The sequence below is a fragment of the Bufo gargarizans genome, unplaced genomic scaffold (genome assembly GCF_014858855.1).
Source record: "Bufo gargarizans isolate SCDJY-AF-19 unplaced genomic scaffold, ASM1485885v1 original_scaffold_1852_pilon, whole genome shotgun sequence".
In the NCBI taxonomy this organism is placed as follows: Eukaryota; Metazoa; Chordata; class Amphibia; order Anura; family Bufonidae; genus Bufo; species Bufo gargarizans.
Genome location: NW_025334544.1, coordinates 269995 through 295427, shown reverse-complemented (window position 1 = coordinate 295427; position 25433 = coordinate 269995). Strand labels below are relative to the sequence as shown.

Below are 25433 nucleotides of genomic sequence, written 5' to 3'. Positions count from 1 at the left end.
GCTGTTTAGCCATAAAGCTGATCTAAATGAATTCTCTGATTAGTGTGTCCTCTCCACAGAGTACTTCATAGCAACCTAACATTAACAATTACGTGGAAGTCAGGCTTATAAAGTTATAAATATAACATGGAAAAAGAGAAATCTGAAGTTTATTCAGAATTTGTTTTATTGAAAGGGTACTGCAGCTTCAGCCAGTTGCACCCATACTTTGTGTAGTAAAACGTTCTCCAATTTTCTGATAAACTTCCTGTGTCAGTCTCTGTATTCCTCACAGTTTTCAACATCTCTGCTTGAACCGTTCAGTAGTAACCAGCAGGATATATACTTGCAGATTTTTCACACTAAAAAAACGCTGTGTAATACAGCACCAGCTAAGCAGATGAGCTTTTCAAAATCTCATGTGCATGTTGACCTGTTGTGTGGATTTTGAAATCTGCAGCAAGTCAATTGTTTATGTGCATTTTCAGTGCTGATTTAACCCTTTGGGTCAAAATCGGAGGCGGATCTGTGTCAAAATACGCAAGTATTATATCCAGATTATGGTGCAGAAACACAGCAAAAAACACACAAAAATCAATGCAGATTTTTTTTTATAATCTACACTGCTGGGTTCTTATACCCTTAAAGAAGTTGGGACATATCTGACCAGTACTGAAGTGGTTTGGGACACTCATCTGGTATTAGAAAAATTGTTCTTCTCTTATAAACAGTCCTACTCTTTTCTATGGCCTTGTATTTCACCTCAGGTTCATTCACTGTTTGCATTGACTCCTAAGATTGAATCTACCAGAGAGAGAAATAGAGAGAGAGACTGTACTGGTTTACAGCTCTTTGCCCTGCCTCACAAAGGGTGGTCCCAAGAGGGTGACTTCCCTCTTGCCCAAACATACTATGGTCAGGAGGTTTACTGATGGGAGAACCATTTACTTAAAACTCCCTAAAAAGTAAGTGCTCACAGCTACATATGTACCCCATAGAGTCCCCTAGCCAAGAGTTGACTGAGTTCTACATGACAGTATGTACCCCAATGAGACACTTAGCCAAGAGAAGACTGAGTTCTGTGCATGACAGTATGTACTGCAATGAGACACTTGGCCAAGAGAAGACTGAGTTCTGCATGACAGTATGAATCCCAACGAGTCACTTAGCCAAGAGAAGACTCAGTTCTACATGACAGTATGTACCCCAATGAGACACTTGGCCAAGAGAAGAATGAGTTCTACATGACAGTATTAATCCCAACGAGTCACTTGGCCAAGAGAAGAATGAGTTCTACATGACAGTATGTACCCCAATGAGTCACTTAGCCAAGAGAAGACTGAGTTCTGCATGACAGTATGAATCCCAACGAGTCACTTAGCCAAGAGAAGACTCAGTTCTACATGACAGTATGTACCCCAATGAGACACTTGGCCAAGAGAAGAATGAGTTCTACATGACAGTATTAATCCCAATGAGTCACTTGGCCAAGAGAAGAATGAGTTCTACATGACAGTATGAATCCCAATGAGTTACTTAGCCAAGAGAAGACTGAGTTCAGCATGACAGTTTGTACCCCAATGAGACACTTAGCAAAGAAAAGACTGAGTTCTGCATGACAGTATGTACCCCAATGAGTCACTTAGCCAAGAGAAGAATGAGTTCTGCATGACAGTATGTACCCCAATAAGACACTTGGCCAAGAGAAGAATGAGTTTGTTCTGCATGACAGTATGTACCCCAATAAGACACTTGGCCAAAGGAAGAATGAGTTCTACATGACAGTATGTACCCCAATAAGACACGTGGCCAAAGGAAGAATGAGTTCTACATGACAGTATGTACCCCAATAAGACACGTGGCCAAAGGAAGAATGAGTTCTACATGACAGTATGTACCCCAATGAGTTACTTAGCCAAGAGAAGAATTAGTTCTGCATGACAGTATGTACCCCAATGAGTCACTTAGCCAAGAGAAGAATTAGTTCTGCATGACAGTATGTACCCCAATGAGACACTTGACCAAGAGAAGACTGAGTTCTGCATGACAGTATGTACCCCAATGAGACACTTGGCCAAGAGAAGACTGAGTTCTGCATGACAGTATGAATCCCAACGAGTCACTTAGCCAAGAGAAGACTCAGTTCTACATGACAGTATGTACCCCAATGAGACACTTGGCCAAGAGAAGAATGAGTTCTACATGACAGTATTAATCTCAATGAGTCACTTGGCCAAGAGAAGAATGAGTTCTACATGACAGTATGAATCCCAATGAGTCACTTAGCCAAGAGAAGACTGAGTTCTGCATGACAGTATGTACCCCAATGAGACGCTTAGCTAAAAGAAGACTGAGTTCAGCATGACAGTTTGTACCCCAATGAGTCACTTAGCAAAGAAAAGACTGAGTTCTGCATGACAGTATGTACCCCAATGAGTCACTTAGCCAATAGAAGAATAAGTTCTGCATGACAGTATGTACCCCAATGAGTCACTTAGCCAAGAGAAGAATGAGTTCTGCATGACAGTATGTACCCCAATAAGACTCTTGGCCAAGAGGAGAATGAGTTCGTTCTGCATGACAGTATGTACCCCAATAAGACACTTGGCCAAAGGAAGAATGAGTTCTACATGACAGTATGTACCCCAATGAGTCACTTAGCCAAGAGAAGACTGAGTTCTGCATGACAGTATGTACCCCAATGAGTAACTTAGCCAAGAGAAGAATTAGTTCTGCATGACAGTATGTACCCCAATGAGACACTTGGCCAAGAGAAGACTGAGTTCTGCATGACAGTATGTACCCCAAATGAGACACTTGGCCAAGAGAAGAATGAGTTCTACATGACAGTATGAATCCCAATGAGTCACTTAGCCAAGAGAAGACTCAGTTCTACATGACAGTATGTACCCCAATAAGACACTTGGCCAAGAGAAGAATGAGTTTGTTCTGCATGACAGTATGTACCCCAATAAGACACTTGGCCAAAGGAAGAATGAGTTCTACATGACAGTATGTACCCCAATAAGACACGTGGCCAAAAGAAAGAATGAGTTCTACATGACAGTATGTACCCCAATAAGACACGTGGCCAAAGGAAGAATGAGTTCTACATGACAGTATGTACCCCAATGAGTCACTTAGCCAAGAGAAGAATGAGCTACATGACAGTATGAATCCCAATGAGACACTTGGCCAAGAGAAGACTGAGTTCAGCATGACAGTATGTAACCCAATGAGACACTTAGCCAAGAGTTGACTAAGTTGGTTCCCATTGCAGTCCAGCATCATTCTTTGCTGAGCATCTAATGTTTATCAACTGTGGTCGCCAACTTTGCTCTTGAATCCCTCCCAGCATTTATATTTTTATTGCTATATTTTCTCTTTTCCAGATGGAAGACTTTGATTTCTCAGAGTTTGATGATATGGATGATGATGGTGAAATATTTGAAGAATCCCCTCTTAACCTGAGTGGCAACCGTTCATATCCAACGCCATGTCATGTGCTGTATAACTACACGGTAGGCTATATGTACTGTAGTAGACATTCCATTACATTATAACCTATAACGAAGGTGCAGGATTCTTCTTTTTTGGTAGATTTGACATTGATTATAGTGTTAGTATTTATCTATAAATTGTCTATGTAATCAATGAAAAATTATTACATGTTCAGATATGGCTGATTTGTTGTGGCTGTCAGTGCAGATTGTGCATGGAAAATCTGCAAAAAATTACAGTATCATACATGTGAATTAACATTAACTTGCAGATTTTTCCAGCGTACGTGTGCCAATGAAGATACAAACTTATTCCTATCCACATGGATACACCTGCCATTCAGTCTTATTGAAAAAATACATATTCATTTTCTCCTTATTCAGAACCGTGTTTGATTTTCACTTTTTAATCCAGTTTAATAAAAGTTTAGTTGAGCGTCTGCCAAAAGCACGCTCTTTTGGTATACACAGGGTTAATGTGCCCAACTGATGGATAAAGCCCAAGCACAGTGCGAACAGAGACGAAGACAGCAAGATGAACATCTATAGGGAAGGGAATGAAAGGTCCTGGCCTCTGGGAAGCAGAGGATGTCATACCAAGATGTTGTGGTATATAGGAGGTTTGTTGTTCAGTAGTGCAGAATAGCACTGCACCACTTGTACTTTGTAGCCTCAGTGCAGATTACAGCAAATATTAACACTGTTAAGAATTTATCGAAAAATATATAGGATTAACTTACATACAGATAAATATGCATAGCCACGTCATTGCCTTGTATCACCGCTCATATGGGCTATTTACAAGGCAGTCTTGTAGAGCTTTGCCGATGATTTGCCACCTGTCCTTCTTATTATAAGGCTGGACCTGTCTTGAGTTTTATAAATCACATAATGGAATTATTTATAATACTAATTCATGAATTTACTTTAATCAGGGCAGCCCATTATAAGAATGAGCAACACGTTAGATGTCACCTTACCTTCTGTTATCTGTATCCCAAGGCTTCTCTGGCAGATGAACTCACCATCACTCAAGGCGAAAGACTGGAGGTCATTGAGGATGGAGATGTGGAGGAGTGGGTAAAGGTCAGTCAGTTTCAGAGGTCACCAGTCATATACAATACATCATTGTACAAGCTTATACATTGTTTTGGACACTGACACCCTGAGCCTGGTGGTAGTATGCATGAACTGTATACTGGAAACAGAAGTATACAATGTATGTGGCGCACAGGAATGAAACAATCAACGGTGGAGGTGCTCACTGTAAAGAGGAATCACCCTTTCTCTGAGGTAGTGGTAAATGGTTAACAAAATACTGGGCACTCTCACTATATACGAGACCACATAGTTTATTAACAATATTTCTGCAGCATATACGAACAATTAGATTTAATACATATAAAATATATATATGATGCATATAAAATATACCATATAAATCCGGAATAATTATCACTTAGCTACTAAATAATCTAAAACTACTAAAATATCCTCTGAATGGTTCGGGTGACAAGTCCTTCTGCTGGATGTTACTCCAGTCTAGTAATTATGTAAAATATTACTGTCCTTTTTGGGGTATAATAACCCCACAATTCGCGTCTCCTCTGATTAGGAGAGTGGCGGACTTAGTTGTTGGTTGCAGTGATTAAATATGCAGCGTCCCGCTGTACTCACTGTTCAGCTGAAAATTTTTGCTGGCCATTCCCATGGATGCTTTCTTCTGCTGAGGTTCCGGTACAGTTGATGACTGTATTTAGGCCTTGTGCGTGCTTCTGCCGTTCCCCTCGATCACCATTAACTGCCGCTCCGTAAGTCTAAGAGCCGGCGCTCAAATGTGTGCAGTCTCCGTCTTCCTTGTTTGCACGTGTGAATGAACCTTGTATGGTCGTGCACTGATCCTATTAAAACCCGCGTTGGATTAGGCACATAAGGTCTTTTCAGCAGATGTTGTCAATGTCCATCAGGGGGGTCTTAGCACCAAACACGTTTCGGGGTTTGTTATTCCTCAGTGGTTAATATTTTACATAATTACTAGACTGGAGTAACATCCAGCAGAAGGACTTGTCACCCGAACCATTCAGAGGATATTTTAGTAGTTTTAGATAATTTAGTAGCTAAGTGATAATTATTCTGGATATTTATGGTATATTTTATATGCATCATATATATATATTTTATATGTATTAAATCTAATTGTTCGTATATGCTGCAGAACTATTGTTAATAAACTATGTGGTCTCGTATATAGTGAGAGTGCCCAGTATTTTGTTAACCATGAACTGTATACTGCTCATAGGTTTGAAGGGAAACTTCAGGGGTGTGCAGCACTGCACACTTCTATTCTGCATATCCAGAGCAATTCTGTTGAGAATATCCGGAAGGAATTGCTGTTAATATCTCTTATATATAAAAATGAGTGTCTGTCTGTCTGGACGTCTGTCTGTTCTTTATGCGCGACCAAACGACTGAACCGATCGTCACCAAATTTGGCACACAGGTACATCAGGTGTCTGGGAAGGTTTCAGCTCTCTATGATGTACTGTTCTTGAGATATTCCCAAACATTGACCTGCATTAGCAAATACAAGCCTGCAAGTCTTTCTCTTCATATCCCAACTGCCATACACATGATCACATGTACCTTATTAGCCAATAGAAGCTCTCAGGCCCTTAGTCTCCACATACATACAGTTTTACTCCAGGTTTCCATAACAACCCAGCTATTTTTCTTCACTGCTGTAGGTCAGCTTTAGGCTAGGGCTACACAACGACAATAAGTCGCACGACACATAGGGCACAACTACACTGCTACATGCATCCATCTTGGATGGATTTTTTGCGACTGTCATGTAGCAGTGCAACACCATAGCCTCATTATAAAAGTTGTTGAGACAAAATGTCGCGCGACACATGTCGTCATGTAGCACTAGCGTTAAAGGGGCAGGGTACTGTGGAGGTCACTATTAAAGGGTGGGCCCCTGAGGAGGTCACTGTCAAGGGAGTAGGGTGCTGTGAAACTCACTGTTAAAGGAGCGGGCTGCTGTGAAGGTCAAAGTTAAGGGGATGGGCTGCTGTGGAGGTCACATTTTAAAGTGGCGGGGCACTGGGAGAGGTCAGTGTTAAGGGGTGGGGAACTGTGGTGTTCACTGTTAAAGGGGCGGGGTGCTGTAGAGGTCACTGTTATGGGGGATACTGTATATATCTTTTAACGACACACAGAAACATTAAATGTAATAGATTAAATATACCCGTGCAAAGCCGGGTCCTTCTGCTAGTAGTATATATTTGTGAGTAGGCCTGGCATCAGAATATGGCATATGTATGCTTGTGCCGGGATCATCTGCAGTGGTGCAGGAAATGCAGGCGGTGCACCAAGAAAATGCACCGCGAAGAAAGCCGCCCATCTATGACTACCAGTGAACTACTCTGCTGACAACTTGCAAAAATATCACCCGTCAGTTTTGGTTTTTTTTTAACATTTTTTGTTTTTGTGTTGCTGCATTTAAGCCCTTAGTGATGACCCTATTTTGGGCATTCCAAGAGCCATAACTTTTATTTTTTCCTTTGATGTCACTGTATGAGGCCTTTTTGTGGGAAAAGTTGTAGCTTCTACCATTTTGCAGGTGATATAGCCTATCGATTAACTTTTATTAACTCTTTCTAGGGGGGGATGGAAAAGAACCGCAATTCCACCTTTGTCTATTAACATTCAAAATTTTGCGACATTCACTTTGCAGCATAAATAAAATAACTGTATCCTCTTGGGCAATACAATTACAGCGATACCAAATGTATATAGTTATTCTTGAAGTTTTACTTCACAATAAAACCCCTTCCTTGAAGCTGTGTGACCAGTATAGTTTTATTTGGTATTTTGGGATAGATACGACATATTCAATTTTTTTTGTGGCAACAAACCAGCAAATTCTGGATTTTTGGTTTTTGTTTATATTTTACAGCCTTCACCTTGTGGGATTAATTATGTGATAATTAAAAAATAGAGCAGCACTCCTTATCCGTAGCAATCCGGGTGTCTGCGTTCAACTCTTGATCATGGGTGTATTGATAAAGGAAAAAACCCACGGCACTCCTCTGTAAAGCCTCACGCACACATCCGTGGAACACGGACCGTGTGATACCGGCCTGGATGTCTTCTGAGTGCAGGAGCGCACGGCGTCATTTGTTGCTATGACGCCGTGCGCTTCCTGCTGCCGCCGCAGTACAGTAATACACTGGTATAGATCATACCAGTGTATTACTGTACTGTGGGGGCAGCAGAAAGCGCACGGCGTCATAGAAACCAATGACGCTGTGCGCTCCTGTACTCAGAAGACATCCAGGCCGGTATCACACGGTCCGTGTTCCACGGATATGTGCATGAGGCATAAATGGTAAAAAAAAAAAGTGTCTTTATTCACACATGTCACAGCAACGTTTCAGTCCCCTCACGGAACCTTTCTCAATTCAAGTGAATTACAAAGTGCAAGTGCATACTTACCCATAATTAATTAGTTGATGACCAATGATTTAAAGAGATAGGGGGCACACCAAATAATTCAGGGAGTGCAAGGGGTGGTGCGACTGCATATAACAAATGACCTGACCCAAGAGAGAGTCAAAAAGAGCCACCCCATGAATGCACATCCAACAATAAGAGAATATTAAAAATATATATAAAGTTTATTAGACACAACAACAGACACGCATTAAAAAATTGTATACAATATAGAACAAAGTGCGGTATGCAATAAGATAAATGTAACCGACACACACAGGTCCACTGGATTACCACAAATAAATATATGCGTTATCAACCAGCATATGCAGCAATACAATAAATCCCATAAAGCAAATGTAAGGTAAGGTAAGACCACTAGAGATGAGGATAAGGACAGACCGACATAAGGTCAAATATCAAGAGCCAAACCTACATAGCCTGCTGGTACAGTGGACCTGGAAACATGAGAAGCACCCAACGCGTATCGCCGGAACAATCCGGCTTCCTCAGGGGTGCATACATCTATTTGTGGTAATCCAGTGGACCTGTGTGTGTCGGTTACATTTATCTTATTGCATACCGCACTTTGTTCTATATTGTATACAATTTTTTAATGCGTGTCTGTTGATGTGTCTAATAAACTTTATATATATTTTTTATATTCTCTTTTTGTTGGATGTGCATTCATGGGGTGGCTCTTTTTGACTCTCTCTTGGGTCAGGCCATTTGTTAGTTAATAACCAATATTATAGTAAACCCATCCATAATTTGTATATAATAAAGGTGCCAACACGATCATTGCGTCATATATTCTATACAAGTGCAGCAATGTTCATATATAAAGTAAAGTGCAAAAGTGCCAATATATATTATAAAGATTAAAATCCACTTGACCATCCAGATAATATCAATACTTCATGGTCATTAATAACTGACAAATAGTCACCATAGCTGTAGATGTAGATTGCGTGGAGCGGCGCCAAGGCTTCGGCGTTCTCCTCCTGTCGATGCGCATGCTGCGCCTCAAGTGACTCACCGTATGCAGACCAACAGCAGTCGCCATCTTATTAAAAGGCAAAGTAATGGGCAATATTGTATAAACTAGAGCAGTGATGGTGAACCTTTTGGAGATCAAGTGCCCAAACTACAACCCAAAACCCACTTATTTATCACAAAGTGCCAACACAGCAATTTAACCTGAATACTACAGTCCAATATAGTATATCTTCCATGTACTTTATCATTTAATATAATAGCCTGCCTACATTCAATGCGTCACCTGTGCCGTTCATAGTGTGCCCTGCACTGATGGATGGCAGGAAAAATCGAAGGCATTTTGGTACACCATAGACTTTTTCCAGAGTGCGGGTGCCCACAGAGAGGGCTCTGAGTGCCGCCACTGGCACCCGTGCGATAGGTTTGCCACCACTGCACTAGAGTAATACAGCAACCTGGTACAAGTCCAGATCTAGGAGGACCGCATCACATATTGTGATACACCCTCCTAACTCGCGTTCAGACCAACTGCGTTTTTTATCAAGTAGTGTCCGAAACAGGCAGAGCCAGACCTACCAATTCAGGCATCGCTGTATTTGATTAACCCCTCGTGGGCTTTAAAACTGAGATTTATAGTACAAAATGTATTACGATTATAGCTGTCGTTGGTTATCAATTTTTTTTTTACAGTGAAGTATATTTCTGTTGTTTTGAAATGTATATATGACACATGATATCGCCTCTGTACGATGGGGAAAAATAGTAAAAATTGCAATAAAAATAAATCACCTTAATGCACTAGCCGCAATATCAGGATTGGTAAGGTTCAATAAGCACCCAATGGAAGGCACATTAACTCATCATACCCATTGTAACTCTAAAGTCAACATTTAGACTAATGCTGCAGCTATCTACTATTTTTGTAATCAAGTATTCTATCGATTAGTCCAACAATTAATTGAGTACTCGAATAGCAAAAAACTAATTAAATGAAAGTTTTTCTTAATGAAAAACTCATCAGCCCCCCCGTGCCATCAGCTGCCCCCTCAGTGGCATCGGCAGGTTTGATAGTGAGTTTGGGGTTATTGGACAAACCCTCCAAAGTGATCATCTCTTCTGTAGTAATATTAGGCCGTTTCAATGTACCATGTACGTCGGACTGCCCAAGTAAAGATATATCACGTTTAACTAAATCAATGAATACTTCCATGGCATGTTAATTTACTACAGGGAAAAAAACTTTCATATGTAAATTGAACTGCTTCAGCATCAGAGCAGCCCCCAAATACTGCAATGCCTGAATTGGTAGGTCTGGCTCTGCCTGTTTCGGCCACTATGTGATAAAAAAAACGCTGTTGGTCTGAACGCGATTTAGGAGGGTATATCACAATATGTGATGCGGTCCTCCTAGATCTGGACTTGTACCAGGTTGCTGTATTACTCTAATGCAGTGATGGCGAACCTATGGCACGGGTGCCAGAGGCGGCACTCAGAGCCCTCTCTGTGGGCACCCGCGCCTTGGAAAAAGTCTATGGTGTACCAATATGCCTTACACTTCTCCTACCATTCATCAGCACAGGACACACTATGAACAGCACAGGCAGTGCACTGAATGTAGGCTATTAAGCTATTATAGCTAAATGATAAAGTACATGGAAGATATACTATATATTGGTATTCAGGTTAAATTGCCGCATTGGCACTTTGCGATAAATAAGTGGGTATTTGGTTGCAGTTTGGACACTCGGTCTCTAAAAGGTTCACCATCACTGCTCTAGTGTATACAATGTTGCCCATCACTTTGCCCTTTAATAAGATGGCGACTGTTGTTGGTCTGCATACGGTGAGTCACTTAAGGCGCAGCGTGCGCATTGACAGGAGGAGAACGCCGAAGCCTTGAACTTGAATTCTTTTTATAAAACTGTATTTCTTTTTCTACTACTTACTACAGTAGTTCCACAAGGGTACATTGACATGCAATCTTCTTATGGCTTACATAATACACTGTACTAATGTAGTACAGTATAAAACTGACAATTTAGTAGGCCATGCCTCTGGCATGGCCCAATAGGCATCCACTGAGGGCGGGCCTGGGGACTTTCACTGGACTCCCAGCTGCCAAGTACAGATATCGGCATCCCGTGATCTCATTCACGGCGGTGCTGTTGGCTGACAGAGGAAGCTGCCTCCCTCTGAAACTACTTAGATGCCGTGGTCGCTAATGGCTGCTACATCTGAGGGGTTAATTGGCTCGGATCTGCATTTTTGCCAATCCATGAGACAGCCAAGCTCCTGCTCTTCGCTGCATGGGAGACCTGTGCAGGACTTGGATTAGGCCACCATAAAAAGGAACTGCTTTAAAAAAGCATTTTGGTGGACACTAAGGGGTTAAAGGCCTGTGTTATTTTAACTTTTTCTTCGTTGGAGCTGTGGGAATGCTGATCGTTTTCTATTGTGTTTTGGAGATGGAATGTACAAAAAATGTTTCCACATTCACCATTCTGGATAAATGAAGTGACCATTTTATTAGATGGCTCATTGTGGATGCTGCAATACCAATTGTTTGTATTTAGGATCTTCAAGGACTTTTTATGATACAAAAGGTGATTTATTGTTTTTTCACAAAACATTTTATTTTTAATTTTCATAACTTTTTATTGTTCTAGTACTGGATTTAGAACACTAGAATGCTTTATGTTTGTCACGACAGGCCTGGAGGTCATTAGTAGGCCTCTGGCTGCCATAGAAGCCAAATGGTACTCAATGATCAAGGAGGGGCAAGGTTTGCGACATGGGGTAATATGGTGAAGGGGTTAATACGTTTTAAAGGAAGCCATATGAATAAAAAGATAATATTTTCCTTTCAGTCTATAGATTTATTAAAACTGGACATTTTTCTTTTCTATGATGATTGTAGGACATTCTGAAATACACTGTTTTAAAAGTATAAACATTATTTGAGCTTGAAGAGTACACTGAGTTCAGTCCTTGCAGAAATGGAAATCAAATTCATTTATCTCCTAATAGGCTCTTAGGATAACAGTCTGTACTTTTCTCCATTTTCACTTAAGGCTCGGAACAAAACTGGACAAGTAGGTTATGTCCCAGAAAAGTATATTACTTACATGAACCAGGGGGTTGTAGAATCTTTGAGGGCTGGTCACATCGAAGGACTTTCTGGAGCACAGTGCCTCTCTGGGATTCTGGAGCTGGAACGTTCTGATGCTACAGGTAGGTTTTAATGGGAAGGGGGGGGGGGGGGCTGCATCAACGTAATACGTGATCACACAATCAACTGTGTTTGCAGTTCAAGTTGAAGCTGTAGCCACAATTTATATATTTTTTTGTGGAAAAGTATTGTAATTTTTCTTTTCAGTTGTGGTAGCTATTTTTGCATAATTGACAACACAAAGTGCTGCCATGTTGGTTGTAACTTCGATATATATATATTTTTTATCATGTTCTATCAATAGTAAGTTGACAATGAAAATCTAACAGTATTCATCAGTTCCTAAGTGTCCATTTAAAGAGATTGGCCACTATGTATTACTAGCTGCACTTGGGCTGAGAACATGGGTTAATAACACATATTATAGCTGCTTGTATGTGCTGTTCACTAACTAGTAATATATAGTGGCCACTGCTACAAAGTAAATTGGTAGTAAATCACTATGTAAATTACTCATTTACATAGTAAGTAAATCAGGCAAAAATACCAAATGTTGATTGTTGCTCTATATTATAATAAAGTATAATCTCCTAAAAACGAGGAATGTCACATATTTCTGATGTTTGGGAACCTATAGAACATCCATCACAATGAATAGAATTGGAGTAAAGAGAGCATATCTTACAGTTCTACAGATGTTTGGGATCAGCTTGCTATGATGGAAAGATAGATCCAGCAAACTTGTCTTTCCTCACCTCCTGCAAGCGCACGATCTGGGAGAAGGATCCAAGGTGGCCAGATGTTGTACAAAGCAAGAACTACCCCTTCCATTGGCCAGCTGTACCAGGGTCAAACTCTTCTAGAGTTTGCCTCTCTCCACAGGTCCTTTTCTATTCCCAACTCTACCCTTTACCAATACCTGCAGATACAACACTATCTGAACACGATGTCTCTCACCAACATTGCAAGCCTCTCTTTCCTGCTCCACCTCTTATTCTCTGACAAAGGTCTAAACCGTGAAAGACTCTCCATAATCTACTCTAAACTCATGTCCCCTATGCAGGGATCAAAAGATCCATACATGCTCAAATTGGAAGAGGAATTAAACAAATCCTTCCCTCTGGAACAATGGAAATCTGCTCTATATTGGTCAATTAAGTGATCTCACTGCATTAACCATGCTGAACAGAGTAGAAAGATTCAATTACGTTGGTATTTGACACCAGACAGACTGCTCCACATAGTCCTGAACTACTCTTCCCTCTGTTGGCACAAGTGTGGTTCAAAGGGCTCCCCCTCTCATATGTGGTGGTTCTGGACGCCCACACTCCCTTATCTCCATAGCTGGCGATTCTGAGCATTTGTCTAGATGGCATTCAACTATCCTTCTGATGGTTATTGTCACATGTCCTCACGGCCACACGCAAGGTAATAGCGAAACATTCAAAACAATCTGTCACCCAAATGGTAAACTTACATATGATGTATGAGCTGGTTTTTGACCCTCCTTACAATCCAGGATAAGAGCACACAACCAATGGCTGATGTGGCTTTCTAGCGCCCACACCACTCCGCTGCCGACCGCCTTACTATAAAAGAATGTTGAAGGGCTTATTAACCCATGTGGAGGCCCTCTTTACAGATCATTCTGTGGAGGCTGCTGACTATGTAAACTTTCTCTTACAACTGTCTATGCAAAGTATTCCAGTTTCATGTCTTATACTGTATATGTAAACATGACAATACCATGTATCATGTCTTCTTTTATTGTTATACTTCTCAACATGTATTATATGCTTGAAAATCAATAAAAAGACAGTGTTGAAAAAAAACTAAGCAAGAACTGCCACCTCGTTCCTCTTATGCCTCATTCAAATGGTTGTAATGTGGGCGCATTTTAGTGTCCATAGGGATGTATGATGTTGTATGTTTGGCTCATTAGACCCGATGAGTCGGAATTGTCAATGAGGCCTTAGATGGTAAACTTGAGCTATAAGAGACCTCCCTTTATTAACAAGGACTGGACAGATTAGGTAGCCACTGCACTGAAACTCCTGCTGCTGGTGCCTAACTTTTTAGGTTATTTTCATTTCATGTCGGTGGAAATTCTAATTGTCTGGATAAGTAGTTCAGAGGCCCTATCAGTAGAGGCTGTGTCCATACCTGTAAATACCTGTAAGTCTACCTGTAAGTCATACCTGTAAGTCTTTATGTAGGGTAGGGTAGGTGAATACACAGTGATATTTGTCACCTGGTATTGCTGTGCCAGCACTAACATAAGGTTGTCTCGTCAGAAATAGTCATGGGAAGGTATTTAACATTACATGCCCATGACTGGCCATCCACGTAACGCATAATGTTTCTGCTTTCTGGCACACAGAAGTAGGTCTTGAGCCATATAAACTGGACATACGGACAAGGATTGCCTCAGGAGACCACCCTTTAATCTATTAAAAACCTACAGTAAAGAGAAAGATGGCCGACTCGCCATTTACACTCTCCACCCAAACTGCTTTTGTATATGTTTATCTGACATTCATATCTCTCTCTTCCAGTGTCTCTTGCCAGAGCTCTTTATGACTATGAAGGTCAGAGTGAAGAAGAGCTGACATTTCCTGAAGGAGCCATTATCCAGATTATCCGTAGGGATGAAGGTGGAGTTGACGACGGCTTTTGGAAAGGGGAATTCAATGGCCGGGTTGGAGTCTTTCCCTCACTTGTTGTTGAAGAACTAACAGGAGATGATCCAGACTCTCAGCAGGTCTGATCTACTTGAAATAATCCCTGACATGCAGCATTTACATCACTCATGACGGTTGTACTGTTTTGTGATTGTGAATGAACCGTTGGTTCCTGATCATTGATGATCTACATGCAGCAATCATCTCCCCTGTATGGGGACGAGCCATTGCTAATGTGATCACTTGTCCCCATAAAGATTCATTGTTTTCCGTCAGCAGGCCGTGTTCACACTGAGCGATCTGCTGCCCAGAAAATGTTACTTTACATATAACATATGTAACCACTGTCAAACAAGCGATTTGCTCACTTGTCAAGTGATCAGTGGCATTTAGATAGGACAGTTATTGAGAACTAGCATTTGTACGAATGCTTACCCCCAATAATTGCCCCAATCCTTGGCAGTTGTAAAAGCCTTTAGTGACAACCTTTTGGCAGCTATATGGTTTTCTTTCTCAGAAAAATGAAAATAAGCTGAATAAAATATATTCCAGCTATTTTTAATGTTGAAAAATTATCATATATTATACTCTTATATAATTTTTTTTCTTCCTTTGTGTCATTGTGTACCCAATCATGTTAAACATTAAAGGGTTAGACCCACTTTAGAATGTTATGGACTATCGTTATGATTGGTGGGGCCTGATCTTTGGAACCCAGACGTTCCTTAGAAAAAAAGGACCAAAGTCCTTGTTCTCCGCAAATTGTCCAACCCTGCCCCCTTCAGCTGACAGACTGTGAAGGAGCTGTATTCCGGTTACATTAAGTTATCCCCTATCCAAAGGCCCCTGTTTTTGTGATCAGTGTGAGTCCCAGCGATAGGTATGTGGATAGGGGATAACTTAATGTAATCATAATCCTCCTTTAACTAGCAGTGCAGAATAAAACATGTTTTGTAATTTGAGAAACAGCCATACAGATCAGGACAGCACACCAATGACATGCATTGTTTTACAGATCCTTTTTATGAATGGGTCAGTGTGTGATCCACAAAAACATGCATAAACAGCGGTCCGTCCCGTGCATGAGGCGATGGCAGATCCTAGTGATGAGTTCACACTGAACATTGAACACTGGTACTTTGTAGCTAGCACCTACTGCGTATCAACTTATCACATAACATAGGGCATTCTGGCATTGAAGAGAACAGGGCACCATGTTAAATTAAAATGAGACCCCGTTATGTTGCCAGGTTTTGTCACCCAGGATCAGAAGGATTAATTCCCCCTCTCCCTGTTTGCTAACCATGCAGTTCTTTCAGAGAGTAGAGTCTTGCACATGTTCCTGCCACCCAGATGCGAAACGCATAAGGCCAACCAAGGCTAGACCCTTTTCCACCGGTCCTATAGCATCCCCATACAGTGGCGTACATAGAGAAGTAAGGGCCCCATAGCAAGGATGAAAGCAGGCCCCCACACAGGACAGAAGGGTTTCTGTCTAAACCCCTTTCACCCCCATTAGAAGAGGAGATGATCCCAAATGGGCCCCCTCTTACCCATGGCCCGATAGCAGTCGCATGGTCTACCACTATGGTAGTTATGCCCCTGGCCCCATGGTCTGTCAGTATGGTATGTAGATGTTCTGGCAGAAAATGTTATATTCTGCAATAACTGTTTCTACCACAAGGTGGCTGTAGAGTATTGTACCGCACCAATGTAAACATGAACATTACTAGAATAAAATATATTTTTATGGATGTTCCCTATTATATCGTTCTGAATAGAATGACCTTCTCAGATGTGGGAACCGATATTATAGATTATCCACGGTGCATTTGACATTTTCATTTTTGCGGTTTTCTACAGATGGAACCATACAATTGCATTGTGGTATTGATTGGGAGGGGGGGATCATTGTCTTTAATAAATATTTATATATATATTTTTTTTATAAATAAGGGAGAACTATAGTCATTCATACCTAGCCCCAATGCCACATTGATTCCTTTCCCTACCTATAGTCTTGAGTCTCCGCAGGGCTGGTTCTTCTAGGGCAGTGGTCCTCAACCCTTTGTTGCTAGGCACGTGTTTTGAGCTAAACTAAAACATTAAAGTGAAGGTATCCTATTAAATATAAAACCTAGTGAATACCCCTGTTTTAACTGCCAGTGATATCGTTTTACCCTAGTACAAAGTTCTATGTCATGATATTCCTGGTACCACTAGTGCACAATATCTTCTAGTACTGCAAACAACTGATGACCAACTATACATATATAGTAGTAGTACAGTATATTGCCATGATGTTTTTATCTTTCTTACATCCCATTTCTGCATCGGTGAAGAGGAGTATTGCGTGTTAATGAGCCAAATACATACATAATTCATTCATGGAATGAGATCATTATACACACCGAGTACTAAATGTTACCACAACATAATAGTAATGAATGAGGCATCAGTAGTAATTTGTCTGCATGCTGCTACTTCATGTCATTTTCTTTTGTTTATACTGTACACAGTAGAAGGAAACTGTAGACAAAAGCAGCTAATAGTACATTACAGGAGACAGTTTTGCCCTTAGCCTTTCATTTTTCACATATTGCTATGTCTCTTCTATCTTGGTCAGTGGTAGTCTGGTGTGGTTATATTTGGTTGCTTCTGTTTCTACAGGAACTACCTTCTCCAGGTCCACCTCCCTTCTCACCTCCCGTGTTTTCACCACTAGCCTGCCAAAGACTCTCAACTACTGATACAGGTAAGTAATGCTTTATACCAGAGGTGCTTAAGTACTTTTTTTAAAGGTCCACGTTCCTGGGTCAGCTGTAGGGTGAAGGACCGAGACACGAGAAAAAGGTATAGAGAGACAACACCAGTGACGTGCAGCGATGCAACATTTTTTTTACAATAAGCCACACTTCCAAACTCACGTAATCCCCTTTCTGCCAACCACAAAGTAATAGTGCCCCCTTAGTGCCTCTCCACACACTAAGGATGTCTTCCTTGCCCTACCTAACAGTAATGATGCCTCTTAGTACTCTTAGGCAGAGCGGCGCCCAGGGGTCCCCCTGCACTTACTAGTATGCCTGGGCGCCGCTCCGTTCGCCCGGTATAGGCTCCGGTGTCTCAGCTCCGTCTGTTGTATTGGACTGATTTTTTGTAGGAGGCGTGTCCCTTGCTGCAGCACTGGCCAATCGCAGCACACAGCTCATAGACTGGCCAGTTTGTATAGGAGTAAAAGGTCCTCTTTAAGTGCCCCTTACACAGTAGGGTTCCTCCTTAATGTCTCTTTACACAGTATGATGCCCCTAAGTGCCTCCTCACAGAAGGATATTCTCTTAAATGCCCTGCACACAAAATGAGTCCCCCTTAAGTGCCCCTAACACAAAGTGATGTCTTCTAAGTACCCACCACACAGTATGATGCCCCCTTAAGTGGACCCCACACAGTTTGAGGCCCCATTAAGAGACCCCCACACAATTTCGCCCCTTCTTGTGTCCCCACACAAAATGATGCCCCCTTAAGTGTCCCCCCACACAGCGGGGTGCCCCTTTAGATGGTGGCCCCATACACACAGTGATGCCCCTCATAGTTATGCCTCCTCAGGTGGTCCCCCACACACAATGATGTCTCCCTCATAGTTATGCCTTGTTAGCCAGTGCCCCCACACACAATGATGCCCCCTCATAGATTATGCCCTTTTATATGGCCCCTCACAATGGCCCCTCCATAGTTATGCCCACTTTTGTGCCCCTCCAAAGTTATGCCCCCTTAAGTGACTCCAGTTTGAATCCTTACCTACCCCATGTTCCACCAACAAACAGAACAAAGCACATCCGTTCTTTGCTGCGCAGTCTGTAGCTCAGCGCTGCAGGCAGGATGATGTCACTACATTGCCCCTGCCAGCACTGAACTACGGACAGCAGGGGATTGGTGAGGCAGGGAACTGACTGCTCCCTGCTTCACCATTGTATTCAACTGTAATGCGTCCTGAAAACGCAGATACAGTTGAGAAGTGGGACATATGGTGATCCACTAATTGAGTATCCCTGCTTTATAGTGTTTTCTTTCTTCATGTCCTAGGAGAAATGTCACAGTAACTTTATCCTCCTGATCCCTGGCTTTAGCTTCCTGGCATAGGAAGAGGGGGATATATACAATATGAGTAGCTGTGGATTGTCTTGCATTTAACTTCTTATTGATAGCAGTAGAGTGGGACAGCACAGGCGTATGAAAAGGGTAAGTGTATCGCCAAGCCTGCTGTAGAACATTGCCATGGGGGCATTATGGCTGGCTTTATTGTAGAGCACCATGGATGGCTCTGCAGTAGGGGCACTGTGTCTGGATTTGCGCTGGGCTGCTGGGCACTTTGGTTGGTTTGTATAACAGGCATTTTGGCCCATACTGGAAATTGGGAATATTGACATGCACTGCAATGTGGGCACTGACTGGAACAATACTCTGGCACTGTGACTGGCTGTGTAATAGGAGCACCAGCAGTTTTATTGTCTGGGAGACTCACATTAAAAGAAGAGATCAGTGCAGTTTCCAGGTAAAATTGTGTCTATTCTAAATCAAAACATGAAGAAAAATATATCAAATTTCTGTGGTTCCTCTCAAATAAAAATTGACGAAAAGTGAATATTAGACTGTTCAAAAAAATAGCAGTGTTTGTATTTTTCTTTACAAACGCAAACATTCACTATATAAACTGAAAAATGTTTGAATATTTTGCTTTCCTTTGAATCACTTAACTAATATTTAGTTGTATAACCACTGTTTCTGAGAACTGCTGTACATCTGTGTTGCATGGAGTCAACCAACTTCTGGCTCCTGTGAACAGGTATTCCAGCCCAGGATGATTGGACTACATTCCACAGTTCTTCTCTATTTCTTGGTTTTGCCTTAGAAACTGCATTTTTTATATCACCCCACAAGTTTTCTATTGGATTAAGATCCGGGGATTGGGCTGCCCACTCCATAACGTCAATCTTTATTGGTCTGGAACCAAGATGTTACACATTTAATGGTGTGTTTGGGGTCATTGTCTTGTTGGAACACCCATTTCAAAGGCATTTCTTCTTTAGCATAAGGCAGCATGACCTCTTCAAGTATTCTGATGTATTCAAACTGATCCATGATCCCTGGTATGCGATAAATAGGCCCAACACCGTAGTATGAGAAATTTCCCCATATGATGCTTGTACCACCATGCTTCACTGTCTTCACAGTGTACTGTGGCTTGAATTCAGTGTTTGGGGGTCATCTGACAAACTGTCTCCAGCACGTCTTTTTTTCAACAGTGGGACTTTGCGGGGGCTTCTTGCTGATAGCTTGGCTTCACATAGGTGTCTTCTAATTGTAACAGTACTCACAGGTAAATTTAGACCTTATTTGATCTTCCTGGAGCTGATTGTTGGCTGAGTCCTTGCCATTTTGGCTAGTCTATCCATTCGAATGGTAGTTTTTCGCTTTCTTCCACGTCTTTCAGGTTTTGGTTGCCATTTTAAAGCATTTGCGATCATTTTAACTGAGCAGCCTATCATTTTCTGCACTTCTTTATATGTTTTCCCCTCTCCAAACAACTTTTTAATCAAGGTACACTGTCCTTCTGAACAATGTCTGGAACTACCCATTTTTTTCCCTCAGAATTTCAGAGAGGAATGCACTGTAACCAGCATGTACAACATTTGCTGCCTTCCTTCCTTAAATAAGGGCAATACTTGCCACCTGTTTTTCAAAGAATGAATGATCTCACTCATTGAACTCCACACTGCTATTATTTTGAACATGCCCCTTTCAATAAGTGATTGAATTTCAGAGAATCAGCAGCATGCATGTCATGACTGTTGGGTCTGTTGGGTTTCTGTTACTCTACTACACCTGCTAGTAAATTATTTGTCATGTAGAAATATCATTTCTACCAAAAGCAGTGATTGATCAGGTTAGTGGTGTCTGACTGCTATTATTTTGAACACAACTGTAGGTACTATTTGTAATTCAAATTCTGTAATTTAGGGAGTTTTGGCTAAATGGTTTGGTCATAATGCCAAAAATGTTTCCACTGTGGTCATCGCTTTCCTTACTCTCCCTAAAGTCCCTTTTCAAAATTTGGCAAGTATGGTTAAGATGGCACAGTGTATTGAAAAAGTGTCTCTTCCCTTCACAAGACAGACGGAGTGGCAAACAGAAAGCTATTAGCTTCAGTCACAGTGTGAGGACTTTCACTCACAATTCTATTCCTATCTTTTTTTTTTTTTAAGGGACTTTGCATATACTTGGAATTTAACTTGGCTGAGAGCCTCTGGTTTAGATGGAAGATGTCCCGGGCTAAGAGGCAGATCCCTTGCTGGTTGCAGATTTTGCAGTAGGCCTGTGTATAAAGTGTATTCCTGGCAGAGGTCTAGAGAAGTAATCAATGTTTCTTATCTGCTTACTTTTTAGACTCGAGGCAGAACGGTTCTGGAAGCGCTCACAGTTCTCCAGACTTTGCAGCAACGCGCTTGAGACCAGTAAGTGTCTTCATAAAAGAAAAAAAAAGATCATATTCTTTCTCACCTCCTCTGCAATATCTCCTCTTCCCAGCTATCTACACGTCTGCCAGCCAGTGGCCACTATCGGCCAGCAGGACCATTGTGGGGACTTGAATCTCAAGCTTCACAGGAAAAGTGCCCTCATTTTATTTCCCTAGATACATTTTACAACATTAATATTCATATGTGGCTGATGTGTTGTAGAAATTTCTGCATAGGGTTTGCAGTCTCATCCAGATGCATGAAAAGGATTTTTGTTTGTAGCAATTTTTTAACAAATCTGCCCAGTGTGAATATATCTTTAGGGACCTTATGATTTACATTTTTAATTTATTCTTTCTTTGTACATAAAACTGAACTGTTTTTAATGCTGCAATTTTAAGGCACAGCGCTGTACATTTTGTAGTGGCTTTACCTGGTATTGCAACTCATTGCTTGAACTGGGCTGAACTGTTGTACCAGGCAGTGCTAAGAAATGTTCCGAGAGTTGCAGCTTCATTGATTGTTTGAACCAAAGGGAAGTCTCTGGTGCTCTGTCTGGAGTCAGACTTGCTAATCCCAGTACAGTCTATGATGTCATCACTTTCCAGATATCATTATTTCTATGGGTTTCACAAATTAGAATATTTAAACAGATTAAAATGGGTGAAATTCAGGTCATGAAATTCTTCCGCTGTAATATAGACTAATAGTATTAGCTGGTGCCACAGAAAAATTCAACAAGGCGTCGTGTTTCCAATGAGTGCACATCGGTTTTCTCACCTACATAAGATCCTACTCAGGATTATACTCTAGATATCTGTATATCTGGTGGTCCTACCCATGAGATCCCCCACATATCAGGAGGATGGGAGCTTTCGCACATCCATTTTGCAACCTAAGTCGGCCACATACAGGAGACCAACTGGAGATGTGGCCAAGCATATATACAGCTTTCTCTGTAAAAGTCTGTGGAGTAACAGTATATAAATAACCCACTTGGTTTTCAGTGGGGTGGGACCGTATGTCCATGAGAATTCAGGTGCTCAGTCCCCATTCGTGGTGCAGAGGTGGCTATGCATGCCTGTACACCCTTTATTAATATGAATGAGTGTTAGGAGATATCTGTGTATAGGTGAAACCACTTCTGCATTTATTCTCATCCTGCATATGACCAGAGCCTTCGCTTGACAGTCGGTGTTCAGGACACCCCAGGTCATTTCTTAAAGGGCTTCTGTCACCCCACTAAAGTGTTTTTTTTTTTTTGGGCTAGTGAAATTAGTTATATTGCGATATATGACAATATAATTGTGTTACTTACTTTGATCCAGCAGTTTCTGCAAAAAACGAAGTTTTATAATATGTAAATTCGGTCTCTACCAGCAAGTAGGGCGGCTACTTGCTGGTAGCTGCTGCAGAAATCCGCCCCCTCGTCGTGTTGATTGACAGGGCCAGCCGGGATCTCCTCCTCCGGCCAGCCCTGTCGGCATTTCAAAAATCGCACGCCTGTGTTGATTCGGCGCAGGCGCTCTGAGATGAGGAGGCTCGTCTCCTCAGAACTCCCTCAGTGCGCCTGCGCCGATGACATCACCGAAATAGAAGACGTCATCGGCGCAGGCGCACTGAGGGAGTGCTGAGGAGACAAGCCTCCTCATCTCAGAGCGCCTGCGCCGAATCAACACAGGCGCGCGATTTTTGAAATGCCGACAGGGCTGGCCGGAGGAGGAGATCCCGGCTGGCCCTGTCAATCAACACGACGAGGGGGCGGATTTCTGCAGCAGCTACCAGCAAGTAGCCGTCCTACTTGCTGGTAGAGACCGAATTTACATATTATAAAACTTCGTTTTTTGCAGAAACTGCTGGATCAAAGTAAGTAACACAATTATATTGTCATATATCGCAATATAACTAATTTCACTAGCCCAAAAAAAAAAAAAACACTTTAGTGGGGTGACAGAAGCCCTTTAAGTCAATTTTAGAAGTAGCTATCGTTCAGTATGACCATTTTGTTCTGGGGACAAGAGGTGGTGACCAGTACAAAGGCTATTACAGGTCCCACAGGGGTTGTCACTCAGCATGTCTATCTGCTAATACTACAGTGTAGGATCAGTTTATGAATTTCTCATCTAGGGAGGCATATGGCGACCATTTTAGCTATCATCCGTCTTTCCCCAAAACAGGTTTTAGACACAATTTTGTCAGATATGGATATATTTACCTGGTTGCATATATTTGCAGTATTTCATAAAATCTTTTTCACCTTGCAGATGCGGGCTGCACCTCCACCCCCAACAAAAGGAACTGAGAGTCCGTCATCAGATCCGTGATCTTCAGAGAATGGTGGCTGCTGCATGTTTTATTAACCTCTGCTGGACAGTCGCGCTGCTCGCATTCTGAAGATGCTGATGGAACTATTCTCAGGCTCAGAACTGGAAAGAACCTTATCTAGATTACCAAAGAGACTGACATTTCCTTTAGTAGACAGTATTCCACAAGACGTGGTCCTTTGTGATGTATAATGGATTGCTGTAATGAACTTTCTTTTTAATATGCAATCTTTGCACTTTTAAGGGATTGTATTATGTGCATTAATATAATACATATTATTCTTTAAGGGCTTTGTGTGAAGACAGAACTCTAGCAAAATAAAGCTGCTTCATGGGACAGCAATAATCTTTGATGCTGGTTTTCTACATATTGTGTTTATTAGTCTGAGCTGTCAGTCATTCAGAGTTGAGTCATTTTCTAAATACATCACATTAAAATGGTACTGCCAGTATTATATTCCAGAGCTGAATTCACAAGCTTCAGAGCTGAAATCTCCCAGAATTCCTTGCTAGTACAACCTCTGTATAGAGCTTGCATCCTAGTAAGTGTCATCTTTACACCGAGCACTGTACAGTCATGGGAAGTAGGACTAGCTAACTCTCCCATTGCATTATAGGAGCTTAGTTATACTGTGAAAGCCGTGATTGGTGTCAGTCTTGACGTCTGCTTCCATTAGAACTGTGAATGCTGCTCTGGGCTATAATTCCAGTCCAGGTTATGTAAAACAGCATTTTCTGATTATATGGCTATAGAAAAATATATAACTACATATTACAGATGGATTAGCTGCTGCCATACTTTACAAAGATACTCATATATTCATGTAGATTATATTTAAATATAGGATGTAAAATGTTTTCCAATTGAATGATGGTTTTAGATTTTATGTTACATAATAACAGAACATTATGGCCCAGTCTATAGTGATCTGTAGTAGCTCATGTAAATCTTTGGTCATATAATTTAGCATTCCCATTGTAAGGAGTAAGTCCATTGTTGTGAACCCTGCATTGTGCAAACCGATCTGCAAAACGAACATTGACCCCTCCTCCATCTTTCCTGGATTTATACCCAAAATGTAAGAAAATATTGCAACACGCCAGACCTGCAGGGGATGACGAAGTGAGGTCACAGTTATGGGCAATCGAGGGTACTCACTATATTTGAAGAACCCTGGGCAGGCGCGTGGCAGTGAAGGAGAGGTAGACACAGTTCCTCTGGGGCACGCTCTGTAGATAGGGACCAGGCCTGATGGTAGTTGAGGTGCCCTGGATGTTACAGGTATTTTGTGTGCCTGGGGCAAGGTCCCTGTGTTATTCGTGACGCCAGTGCCTTTGGACGGTGGCACGCCGGTTGGTGGTTGGAATGATGAAGGTACACAAGTATGCAGTGAACCAAACGTAAACTTTACTGGACAATCCAACTTTGTACAGCAGGTGTAGCACAGTCTCTATATTACAGTTCCACAAAAAGGGGCTTATTCACAAGTATGGCAGGCAATAGACATGCAAGTTACACTGAGGGTAAATTCCACAAGCACTCAGCAGCAGGTTGTACTTTTCCCAGAATCACTGTACACTGTCCTCTATAGAACTCCTGCTCTGGCTTTATATCTCCCAAGGCCCGGATGCCTAAAAGGGTGGCTTATATCCTTGGTTATTTTCCTCCTCAGGTATTATACTCTTGCAATGCTTTCTAAGGTCCTCTGCCCATCAGGGTCACTTTGCTTACCCTGGGTCGCCTCCTCCTATCAGGTGGATAACTGTCGGTT

The 25433-nt window shown here is 41.7% G+C and overlaps 1 protein-coding gene across 1 annotated transcript in view; it reads left to right on the top strand.

The window, feature by feature from the left end:
• LOC122923740 (F-BAR and double SH3 domains protein 1-like) overlaps nucleotides 1-24038 on the top strand; it is a 31865-nt gene extending 7827 nt beyond the window's left edge. Inside the window, exons 4-10 of the mRNA XM_044274589.1 lie at nucleotides 3372-3500; nucleotides 4482-4565; nucleotides 12047-12206; nucleotides 14700-14905; nucleotides 17496-17580; nucleotides 21267-21334; nucleotides 23602-24038. Coding sequence (XP_044130524.1) covers nucleotides 3372-3500; nucleotides 4482-4565; nucleotides 12047-12206; nucleotides 14700-14905; nucleotides 17496-17580; nucleotides 21267-21334; nucleotides 23602-23661 — 792 coding nt within the window. The 3' untranslated portion in view covers nucleotides 23662-24038. The remainder of the gene's footprint in view (nucleotides 1-3371; nucleotides 3501-4481; nucleotides 4566-12046; nucleotides 12207-14699; nucleotides 14906-17495; nucleotides 17581-21266; nucleotides 21335-23601) is intronic.
• Nucleotides 24039-25433: the final 1395 nt, after the last annotated feature.